At 40.2% G+C, this 12,718-nt stretch overlaps 1 protein-coding gene across 1 annotated transcript in view; it reads left to right on the top strand.

The window, feature by feature from the left end:
- Positions 1–12,391, top strand: part of SmydA-4 (SET and MYND domain containing, arthropod-specific, member 4) — a 29,921-nt gene extending 17,530 nt beyond the window's left edge. The window contains exons 2-7 of the mRNA XM_075300952.1: positions 2,759–3,066; positions 3,127–3,697; positions 3,771–3,943; positions 11,643–11,765; positions 11,848–12,041; positions 12,106–12,391. Of these exons, the coding sequence (XP_075157067.1) occupies positions 2,759–3,066; positions 3,127–3,697; positions 3,771–3,943; positions 11,643–11,765; positions 11,848–12,041; positions 12,106–12,326 (1,590 nt within the window). The 3' untranslated portion in view covers positions 12,327–12,391. The remainder of the gene's footprint in view (positions 1–2,758; positions 3,067–3,126; positions 3,698–3,770; positions 3,944–11,642; positions 11,766–11,847; positions 12,042–12,105) is intronic.
- Positions 12,392–12,718: the final 327 nt, after the last annotated feature.

Genomic DNA, 12,718 nt, shown 5'->3' with positions numbered 1-12,718 from the left:
CGAAATATTGCTCTAAGACCCCATAAAGTATATATACTCTGGGTCGTGGTGAAATTCTGAGTCGATCTAAGCATTTCCGTCCGTCTGTTGAAATCACTCTAACTTCCGAACGAAACAAGCTATTGACTTGAAACTTGGCACAAGTAGTTGTTATTGATGTAGGTCGGCCGGTATTGAAAATGGACCATATCGGTCCACTTTTAGGTATAGCCCCCATATAAACGGACCCCCAAATTTAGCTTGCGATTGCTCTAAGAGAAGCAAATTTCATCCGATCCGGCCGATTGGTCCATGGTGTTGGTATATAGTCTCTAACAACCATGCAAAAATTGGTCCACATCGGTCCATAATTATATATAGCCCCCATATAAACTGATCCCCAGATTTGGCTTGCGGAGCCTCAAAGAGAAGCAAATTTCATCCGATCTTGCTGAAATTTGGTACATGGTTTTGGTATATGGTCTCTACTAACCATGCAAAAAATGGTCCATATCGGTCCACTTTTACGTATAGCCCCCATATAAAGGGACCCCCAAATTTGGCTTGCGATCGCTCTAAGAGAAGCAATTTTCATCCGATCCAGCTGAAATTTGGTACATGGTGTAAGTATATGGTCTCTAACAACCATGCAAAAATTGGTCCACATACGTCCATAATTATATATAGCCCCCATATAAACCGATCCCCCGTATATGGCTTGCGAGGCCTCTAAGAGAAGAAAATTTCATCCGCTCCGCCTGAAATTTGGTACATGGTGTTAGTATATGGTATCTAACAAGTGCGCAAAAATTGGTCCACATCGGTCCATTATTATATATAGCCCCCATATAAACCGATCCCTAGATTTGGCTTGCGGAGCCTCTAAAAGAAGCAAATTTAATCCGATCCGGTTGAAATTTGGTACATAGTGTAAGTATATGGTCTCTAAGAACCATGCAAAAATTGGTCCACATCGGTGCATAATTATATATAGCCCCCATATAAACCGATCCCTAGATTTGGCTTGCGGAGCGTCTAAGAGAACCAAATTTCATCCGATCCGGCTGAAATTTGGTACATGATTTTGGTATATGGTATCTAACAACCGTGCAAAAATTGGTCCACATCGGTTCATAATTATATATAGCCCCCATATAAACCGATCCAAAGATTTGGCTTGCGAAGTCTCCAAGAGAAGCAAATTTCATCCAAGCCGGTTGTAATTTGGAACATGGTGTTATTATATGATCTTTAACAACCGTGCCAGAATTGCTCCATATCGGTCCATAATTATATATAGCCCCCATATAAAACGTTCTCCAGATTTGACCTCCGGAGCCTCTTGGAGGAGCAAAATTCATCCGATCCGGTTCAAATTAGGAACGTGGTGTTAGTATAACAACCATACCAAAATTGGTCCAATCACACAAAAATTGGTCCATATCGGTTCATAATCATGGTTGCCACTAGAGCCAAAAATAATCTACCAAAATTTTATTTCTATAGAAAATTTTGTCAAAATTTTATTTCTATAGAAAATTTTGTCAAAATTTTATTTCTAAAGAAAATTTTGTCAAAATTTTATTTCTAGAGAAAATTTTGTTAAAATTTTATTCGGTTCATAATAGAATTTTCATCATTTTCAAAATTTTATTTCTATAGAAAATTTTGTCAAAATTTTATTTCTATAGAAAATTTTGTTCAAATTTTATTCGGTTCATAATCATGGTTGCCACTCGAGCCACAAATAATCTAACAAGATTTTATTTCTATAGAAAATTTTGTCAAAAGTTTATTTCTATAGAAAATTTTTTTAAAATTTTATTTCTGTAGAAATTTTTGTCAAAATTTTCTTTCTATAGAATATTTTGTCAACATTTTTATTTCTATAGAAAATTTTGTGAAAATTTTACTTCTATAGAAAATTTTGTTAAAATTTTATTTCTGTAGAAAATTTTGTCAAAATTTTATGTCTACTTTGTCAAACTGAATTATATACGAATTGGATCGATATTTTTTTTATTTAATATATACCACGTATGGACTTACATGCAATTTAGAAGATGGTGTTAGGAGGTTTTAAGATACCTTGCCGTCGGCAAGCGTTACCGCAACTTAAGTAATTCGATTGTGGATGGCAGTGTTTAGAAGAAGTTTCAACGCAATCCATGATGGAGGGTACATAAGCTTCGGCCTGGCCGAACTTACGGCCGTATATACTTGTTTAGTTTAATATATACTACGTATGGACTTCCTTGTAATTTAAAAGAAGTTTTAAGATACCTTGCCTTCGGTAAGTGTTACCGCAACTCAAGTCATTCGATTGTGGATGACAGTCTTCAGTAGAAGTTTCTACGCAGTCCATGGTGGAGGGTACATAAGCTTCAGCCTGGTCGAACTTACGGCCGTGTGCAAAACAATGGACATATCAATATTTACACATCTAAAGAGATCAACGTAAATTTGAGCTTTCTGATTTATTTTGTCTAGTTTTTAAGAAAACTAATTAGATTTTGGTTTTTAATATTGATTTTCAAAGACTTTTCTTAGACAATCATACCGGTTAGTATTGTTTGAAAACGCATGGTTCAATCAGGTTTTCAGGCAACCCGGCTTTTTTACCACTCTAGTGAGAAGTTCCCTCGCCGAGGCTACACAGATATCGCAGGTGTAGAGTGACATCCTTTACGATGTACGAGCTTTGGCCCGGCTATCCTAAGGAATGTTTTCATTAGATTTCAATCATCATTAATGAGACCACTATTTCCTGTCTTTCCAGAAAAATAAGAAAAAACACCACCAGCACCATCAAAAGCAGCCGGCAACGCAACATTGTCAAAATGGTAACGAAGAAAATGGAATCGAAGATGAACTAAAGAATCTCATTATCGATGATAAGAAAACGGATGAGCCTTATCGCGTGGCAATTTCAGAGATCTATGGTCGATATCTGGTAGCAACTAGGGATCTTAAACCCGGAGAAGTTCTTATAAGAGAATCAGCTCTGGCAATAGGTCCTTGTGTTTCAGCAGATCCTGTGTGTCTGGGTTGTTATATGCCGGTGACTTTGAAATCTACACAATATAGGTAAGCTCCGACAGCAGATAGGATAGTGAAAGAATTAAATTCTCTCGTTATTCCCGGCAGATGTCCCTCTTGCCATTGGCCTTTATGTGGACCCAAATGTCGTGGCATTAATCAACCAAATGGACATATATCAGCTGAATGTGATTTACTTAAAAAGGAAAATACTGCCGAACCCTTAACTCCCACCGCTTCGCCAGTTCGAGTGAAAAATCTCTATGAGTTGATTTTAATTTTACGCATCCTTCTGAAAAAACAATTGGATCCCGAAATGTATGCTCGTATTATGATCATGGAATCACATCTGGAAATGCGCAAGAAAAACGCTGAACTCTGGAGTCACTATGAAAGTAATGTTGTGACATATTTACGCGAAAAATGGCATTTAGCAGACCAATTCACCTCGGAAGAAATCCATACCGTTTGTGGCATATTGGATGTCAATTGTTTTGAAATTGGTCAGAATTTTGCCAAAGCGCGTACTTTATATCCAAGTGCTTTCCTATTGGCTCATGATTGTTGCCCGAATACAGCGCATACGGATGATCCAAAGACCTATGATATCATCTTAAGGACATCGAGAAATGTTCGCAAAAATGAGGCTATTACCCTGAGCTATGCTTATACTCTGCAGGTAAAGTGATAGAATTTTGATTGTATTTTAGATGGAATATTTTTTTGGTTAATCATAAATTGATTTTATTTAGGGAACCTTAAAACGCCGCGAATTTATGCAAGCTGGCAAATTATTCTGGTGCTGTTGTAAGCGATGCTCAGATCCCTATGAATTGGGTACCGATTGTAGTGCTTTATTTTGTGCCAGTTGTAGGACTGGATTAATAAGACCTTTGAAGCCTTTAGAGCAAGAAGCTGATTGGAAGTAGGTTGGAATCGTTAATATTTTTTTTTGCCGTTTTATATCAAATCTAACATGTCGCTACTAATTTTGTTCATAATTTTATTGTGGCTTGGTATGCTAAAAGCTTTTTTGAAATGAGAGCAAATGCAAGATTTTGGAATCGTTTGGAATGATGGTTAGGTTAGGTTAGGTATAGTGGCAGCCTCACTTAGACTATTCAGTCCATTGTGATACCACATTGGTGAACTTCTCTCTTATCACTGAGTACTGCCCGATTCCATGTTAAGCTCAATGACAAGGGACCTCCTTTTTATAGCCGAGTCCGAACGGCGTTCCACATTGCAGTGAAACCATTTAGGGAAGCTTTGAAACCCTCAGAAATATCACCAGCATTACTGAGGTGGGAATGATGACCAAGACGTGGTATGAGAATTTCCTAGGGAAAGTCTAGTATTAGGAGCTCTCCAAAGGAGAAACGCTAAAAAATATCACCGCTTTACAACTTTTAGTTTGTCGATCGATATTGGGATTGAACTTAGAACCTTTGTTTTCAAGGCGGACTTGCGAACCATTTCACCACGTTGTCTTTACTAACGCAGAAACATAGATTACTAATTAATTAATTTTTTTTTTAAGTGTACGATTTGGAAAATGCTTTATTCACCTGAGAATCTGTCTATCACAATCCACCGTACCGAATAAAATCCCATTTCTCTTCTTCCGGGTTTTGATTTTCACCTCGCAACGCATTTTCAATTCTTGGAGGACGCCTTCGTGATCCGTTACTATCTCCCCTTGGTCCAAATTGAAGCTTTAATCAATCTTTTTTACAGAGAAAGAGAGACAGGCTCAACTTCTTTTCCATGCTCTTTCCCTTATTCTGATCCCTGGTTAACTCAAAAAACTCGGCATCATCTTTGGCCACTTCCTTTTCGTAAATGGTCCGAAATTAAGTCCAATGTAATGCCACATTTGTGAATTTCGCACTTATTGCTGAGTACTGCCCAAGTCCATATTTATCTTATTTTATGTGACACCACAAATGGCGAACTTGTGTCTTACCAGTAAGTTCTGCAGTTCAATAACAAGCGACCTCCTTTTTATAGCCGAATTTGAAGGGCGTTTACCACACTACGGTGAAACCTCCTAGAAAAGTTTACCAGCATTACTGATAGGACATAATCCAATGCTGTAGAAGTTTTTGATGTTTGGTCGAAACTGGAATTGTACCCAAGACCCTGGGAATACAACACGGATATGTTACCCTCAGCATCTAGTTGTGTAGTATGTTACTTCCCCATGTCTTCTCTCTCTGCCCTTTGTCTCGTTTCTCCAACGTTCTTGCCATTCATCCATGTTCTAAAGTTTGTCGCGCCTTATTATACCCTCCACCATAGGATGGGGGGTATATTAACTTTGTCATTCCGTTTGTAACACATCGAAATATTGCTCTAAGACCCCATATATTCTGGGTCGTGGTGAAATTCTGAGTCGATCTGAGCATGTCCGTCCGTCCGTCCGTCCGTCTGTTGAAATCACGCTAACTTCCGAACGAAACAAGCTATTAACTTGAAACTTGGCACAAGTAGTTGTTATTGATGTAGGTCGGATGGTATTGCAAATGGGCCATATCGGTCCACTTTTACGTATAGCCCCCATATAAACCGATCCCCCGTATATGGCTTGCGAGGCCTCTAAGAGAAGCAAATTTCATCCGATCCGGCTGAAATTTGGTACATGGTGTTAGTATATGGTCTCAAACAACCATGCAAAAATTGGTCCACATCGGTCCATAATTATATATAGCCCCCATATAAACCGATCCCCCGTATATGACTTGCGAGGCCTCTAAGAGAAGCAAATTTCTTCCGATCCGGCTGAAATTTGGTACATGGTGTTAGTATATAGTCTCTAACAACCACAGAAAAATTGGTCCGCATCGGTCCATAATTATATATAGCCCCCATATAAACCGATCCCCCGTATATGGCTTGCGAGGCCTCTAAGAGAAGCAAATTTCATCCGATCCGGCTGAAATTTGGTACATGGTGTTAGTATATGGTCTCTAAAAACCATGCAAAAATTGGTCCACATCGGTCCATAATTATATATAGCCTCCATATAAACCGTTCCCCCGATTTGGCTTGCGAGGCCTCTAAGAGAAGCAGATTTCATCCGATCCGGCTGAAATTTGGTACATGGTGTAAGTATATGGTCTCTAACAAGTGCGCAAAAATTGGTCCACATCGGTCCATAATTATATATAGCCCCCATATAAACCGATCCCCCGATTTGGCTTGCGAGGCCTCTAAGAGAAGCAAATTTCATCCGATCCGGCTGAAAAATGGTACATGGTGTTAGTATAAAGTCTCTAACAACCATGCAAAAATTGATCCACATCGGTCAATAATTATATATAGCCCCCATATAAACCGATCCCCCGATTTGGCTTTCGAGGCTTCTAAGAGAAGCAAATTTCATCCGGTCCGGCTGAAATTTGGTACATGGTGTTAGTATATGGTCTCTAACAACCATGCAAAAATTGGTCCATATCGGTCCATAATTATATATAGCCCCCATATAAACCGTTCCCCCGATTTGGCTTGCGAGGCCTCTAAGAGAAGCAAATTTCATCCGATCCGGCTGAAATTTGGTATATGGTGTTAGTATATGGTCTCTAACAACCATGCAAAAATTGGTCCACATCGGTCGATAATTTTATATAGCCCCCATATAAACCGATCCCCCGATTGCGAGGCCTCTACGAGAAGCAAATTTCATCCGATCCGGCTAAAATTTGGTACATGGTGTTAGTATATAGTCTCTAATAACCATACAAAAATTGGTCCACATCGGTCCATAATTATATATAGCCCCCATATAAACCGATCCCCCGAGTTGGCTTGCGAGGCCTCTAAGAGAAGCAAATTTCTTCCGATCCGGTTGAAATTTGGTACGTGGTATTAATATATGGCCTCAACCTCCCATGCAAAAAGTGGTCGAAATCGGTCCATAATTATATATAGGCCCATATAAACCGACCCCCAGATTTGACCTCCAGAGCCCCTTGGAAGAGCAAAATTCTTCCCATTCGGTTGAAATTTGGTACGTGATGTTAGTATATGGTATCCAACAACCATGCAGGAATTGGTTCCTATCTGCCCATAATTACATATAGCTCCCATATAAACCGATCCCCAGATTTGGCCACCGGTGCCTTTTGGAGAAGCAAAATTCATCCGATCTGCTTGAAATTTGGTACGTGGTGATCGTATATGATATTTAACAACCATGCCAAAAGTGGTCCATATTAGTCCATAATCATATATAGCCCCATTTAAACCGATCCCTAGATTTGGTTTTGGAGCCTCTTGGTGGAGCAAATTTCATCCGAGTGACATGAAATTTGGTACATTGTGGTAGTATGTGGTCGTTAACAACCATGCCTAACTAGGTTCATATCGGTCTATAGTTATATATATCCCTAAGATATATCGATTTCCAATCACAAGTTCATAATTGTATATAGCCCCATATAAGCGACCCCCATATTTCAATTCTGGCTCTCTATGTACCGTGCAAAAAGCCATATCGATTCGTAATTATTTGTAGACTTACCTATACATAACTTTTTTGTCTAATATATACCACGTATGGACTAACTCACAATTTTGAAAACGATGTTAAGAAGTTTTAAGATACCACAACCCAAGTACTTCGATTGTGGATGACAGTCTTTCGTAGAAGTTTCTACGCAATCCATGGTGGAGGGTACATAAGATTCGGCCTGGCCGAACCCACGGTCGTATATACTTGTTATTTCATATCAAATACTCTTGTCCGCTGAATAGCCTGGAGGTCTATTGGGATCATTTTTGGTATTACTAGGCTTCCTCTGATACTGTGAGGTAAGCTGAGATTCACTCAGAGCTTCTTCTCTGAAAGCAGCTTGTTCACTCTAGTTTCTCTATGTATGTTAGGATCGACGCCCAGATCTCACATCCATAGAGGAATACGCTGTTGCTCATCTCCATGATTATCCTTTTTCTGGCTAGGAAGAAGGTCTTGCCAGTCTTGTCGCTACCATAGAAACTTTTTACGTTGGGTACTCTATCTGCTTCGAGTAGGTTAGTTTGGAGTCCAGCCTTGGACCCAAGTATTTGATTGAATGCCTATTGGTATCGCAATGGATTGAATAGTGTGAGTGAGCCTGACATAACGGGCAGCCACTATACCTAACCTAAATATCCTATGGGGAAATAGAGCTTAGGCAACTGCATTTACGAACATGAGGAGGGAGCCACCGTGGTGCAATGGTTAGCATGCCCGTCTTGCATACACAAGGTCGTGGGTTCGATTCCTGCTTCGACCGAACACCAAAACGTTTTTCAGCGGTGGATTATCCCACCTCAGTAATGGTGGTGACATTTCTGAGGGTTTCAAAGCTTCTCTAAGTGGTTTTACTGCAATGTGGAACGCCGTTCGGACTCGGTTATAAAAAGGAGGTCCCTTGTCATTGAGCTTAACATGGAATCGGGCAGCACTCAGTGATAAGAGAGAAGTTCACCAATGTGGTATCACAATGGACTGAATAGTCTAAGTGAGCCTGATACATCGGGCTGCCACCTAACCTAACCTACGAACATGAGGGGGTTGCAAATGATGTCGACGGAAAGAGCTTGAAAATGAAATTGAACATGAATCACCGAGAATCCACAAGATGTTGATGGAAGGCGATTTGTCGTACACGATCTCTGCCAAAAAAAATTGATATGGACACATCGCTACAAGAAATTGAATCGTTAGTTTGGATGCAGGCTAAGCCGGACCACGGGAGGGTCCAATTCGAAGTAATGCAAAAGCGGTTTCGAGGCTGAAATTATACCCCGATGGAAGAGAAATGGGATTTTAGCCTGGAGTGGCGTTTTCCAGATCTGAATCCGTCTGAAATGCGAACAGACCCCCGGTCAGTTGCCTATGCTGATCAAAAACTAAAGTTTGCCCACGCATTCGTATCTTTGCTGCTTACAGGCGCTTCTGGGTTTTACCCACACGATTATTTTCTTCTTCCAACAGGCAGTATGAGCTTGTAGGGAGCCAGAGGCAAGTTCCCCTGGAATATGTAAGGCAGCTCGTAGCCTCTGCTTCGCAGTTCCCCCGTATGTTCCTGTGGCCAGGCACCCATTGTCGGTGAATATTGTACTGATCAGTCATCTCGTTGAGAGATTAGCGGCAGTCATTGGTAGTGTTCATTTCCCAAGTCTTAATCCGACTGAATCGCACACCATCAAATGTTCTGATAGCCTCGTTTAGTTTTGGATTGTTGAGCCGTTCGAATAGCTCACCAGCTGCGTCCAGCATGCACCATAGACTGTAAGGCGATGACGAGGCTTGGTTTCCTTGCTCATGCTGATCAGAACTTTGTTTGTTTTGTCTTACCCTACATTGGGGAAGTAAGGTTACGGGTCGCTTGGTTGCTATCTCTTTAAAGACTTCCGTGGATACGCTATAAAGACCGGGTACCTTCTTTTCCTTAACGTTTTTTGGCAGCATTTTTTAGCTGTGTTGCTGGCATGGCATCTGATACTTCCTTCCTACTTCGGTAGTGTTGATTTTCCAGGTCTGAATCCGTCTTAAACGGGAACAGATCTGATAGCCTCGCCAAGTCTTAGTTTGATGAGCCATTCGAAGAGCTTAGCAACCGTGTCCAGTATGCACCATAGTCTGTATAGCTATGGCGACGCTTGATCGCCCCATACTGATCAAATCTAATAATCAAATAATACTGCACATTAGTGAAGATACCCAAGTTTTGTTCCGGGTCGCTATGATTACTATCTTTTTAAAGACTTCTGTGGATATGTTTTGAGGACAGGCTTTTTGCAGCACTTTTACGGTAGAGACAAGTTTCCACGTTGTTTCGCCTTACACTCTCGTCCATCTCTTGTCTATCGGCCTTTCATGTCCAGGTTTTGCATACGAATTTTGTATTCTTGTCCCCAAGGATTATGGTGTATGTCTAATCTTATCCCTTTCCCCTTACCTCTGATTGTTCTGTACTGTATTCATCTGATAACATAAAGGGTGATACGGTCAAAATTTGGTCAATATAAACTTGACGTATTTCTTTCAATTTTGCATTTCAAAAACCTGAACACCCCTCATTTTGAAGGCGTGTGTGTAGAATGTTGCTCCTATTTTGATTTTGGAATTCACTCTTCAGTTGTCAAAATGCCGTCCAAGCAAGAAGAGCAGTGTATCAAAATTTTGCTCGCGCATCGCGAAAATCGGAGTTACTCGCACGCAAAGCTGGCAAAATCGCTAAAAGTTGCCAAATCAACCGTTAAAAATGTAATTAAAGTGTTTGGGGAACGTTTGTCGACAACCAGGAAGTCTGGATCGGGGGGAAATCGAAAACCGGAAGCCGCTGAGACGACAAAGAGAGTTGCGGGTAGTTTCATGCGAAACCCTAACCTCTCTCTCCGAGATGCCGCAAATAAGCTGGGTGTATCGTCTACAACGGTGCATCGAGCCAAAAAACGAGCCGGACTATCGACTTACAAGAAGGTAGTGACTCCAAATCGCGATGATAAACAAAATACGACGGCCAAAGCGCGATCCCGGAGGCTGTACACGTCGATGCTGACGAAGTTTGACTGCGTGGTAATGGACGATGAAACCTACGTCAAAGCCGACTACAAGCAGCTTCCGGGACAGGAGTTTTATACGGCAAAAGGAAGGGGAAAGGTAGCAGATATTTTCAAGCACATAAAACTGTCAAAGTTTGCAAAAAATATCTGGTTTGGCAAGCCATCTGCAGCTGTGGCAGCATTTTCATAGCTTCCGGGACTGTCAACCAAGAAATTTACGTGAAAGAGTGTTTGAATAAACGTCTGCTGCCTTTCCTGAAGAAACACGGTTGTTCCGTACTGTTTTGGCCGGATTTGGCATCTTGCCATTACGGTAAAAAGGCCATGGAGTGGTACGCCGCTAACAAAGTGCAGGTGGTTTCCAAGGACAAGAACCCTCCCAACACGCCAGAGCTCCGCCCAATTGAGAAATACTGGGCTATTGTCAAGCGGAACCTAAAGAAGACCAAAAAAACTGCTAAGGACGAACAGCAGTTCAAGGCAAACTGGCTTTCTGCGGCGAAGAAGGTGGACAAGGTGACTGTACAAAATCTGATGGCATGTGTCAAGCGTGAGGCTCGGCAATTCGGATTTGGAAAAGCGAAAGCCTAACTGAATATTTTTCTTGAATTTTATACTAATTGAACTTGAAAAATAAATTTAATTTGATTTTTTAAATAAACGATTTCACCGATTTACACACGTTTTCCCTTGACCAAATTTTGACCGTATCACCCTTTAATTCATCAGGTTACAGAATACCAAAACCAGCGCCTATCTATTGGATATCCTTGAGGGGCAATGCCTTCTTAACTGGCATCCGTTCGCCATGCCACAAAGACGTCCTCGCACATACTTGTGATTTTATAGAACGTCCTCAATCTTGGCTGCTCTTGATTGGGCCGCTTTTTTTATAGCTGGGCTTAAAATTCGGCCAGCTATCACCATCTGTTCATTTAAAAGCTACTTTCCATCTAAACTTTGCGCAACTGCCTCGTTTGCTTCATACATCCTGCTGTTTTGATCATACCCCCCTTTCCGTTAGCACTTTTTGTAAATATTACACTTGAATACCCCTATTATCCTTTTAGATGTGATAAATGTTCATTTACTTTGACTTATAAGGAAGTTGTTCAGCTCTTGGATAAAATCAATAACGATTTGGAATCGATTGATCCTCATGATGTTCCTGGATTAGAAAACTTTTTAAAAAGGTAAGAGAAGATAAGACAGAGAAAGAAAAAAAAGGAAAACAAAAGGAATATTTACGCGAAATAAAATTTTATTCTCATTTAGATATTCGAGTAGCTTGGGACCCAATCATTATTTGCTTTTATCAGCCAAATATTCCCTATGCCAGTTATATGGTAAAATAGAAGGATATCTTCTACCCAATTTATCTCTAGAAGATTTAAGACGGAAGCAAACCTATTGCAAGGATTTTCTGAAAGTAGTGGATATATTGGAGCCACAATTGACAAGGTTAAGGGGTAAGTAAAAAATAAAACAGAAAATAATAAAAAAATTAATAATTGTTTTTTTTTTCTTTTCTAGCTCTCATTATGTATGAATTACATGCTCCCATGTTGGTTTTGGCCCAGCATTCAATGATGCAAAACTTGATTACTTCACGCGAATTCAACAAGACCATCAAGGAGGTTGTTTACTTACTCAAGGAAAGTTCTAGAATATTAAAAATGGAACCAGAAGGTTCCACGGAATATCAAATGGCTTTGGCTGCCGAAGATGCTCTGGAAAAAATGGGTGTTAATTGAATATGAATTTTTTGTAATTTTTTTTTTTAAATAAAACGTCTATTATATGACAATAGAAACTCTGAGGAGAGATGAAGAAACTTACGATTAAAGAAGTTAGTAAAGTCTAAATTTGGGCGGGGCCGACTATATTATATCCTTCACCACTATGCATAGTGGTGATAGGGCTTAGCCCCCTCTAGAAAAAAATTAACCATACGCTGAAATTTATCTAAACCAGTCTGTTTCTGAAGTGCCGGCCACCAGACTACAACACCATATAGCATTATAAGTCTAACCACTACCGTGTATAACCAATACACAATTTTCGGTTTTAGTCCCCACTTTTTATACCCTCCACCATAGGATGGGGGGTATATTAACTTTGTCATTCCGTTTGTAACACATCGAAA

The sequence above is a fragment of the Haematobia irritans genome, chromosome 3 (assembly GCF_050003625.1).
Source record: "Haematobia irritans isolate KBUSLIRL chromosome 3, ASM5000362v1, whole genome shotgun sequence".
Classification (NCBI taxonomy): Eukaryota; Metazoa; Arthropoda; class Insecta; order Diptera; family Muscidae; genus Haematobia; species Haematobia irritans.
This window is presented reverse-complemented; position numbering and strand designations above follow the sequence as displayed.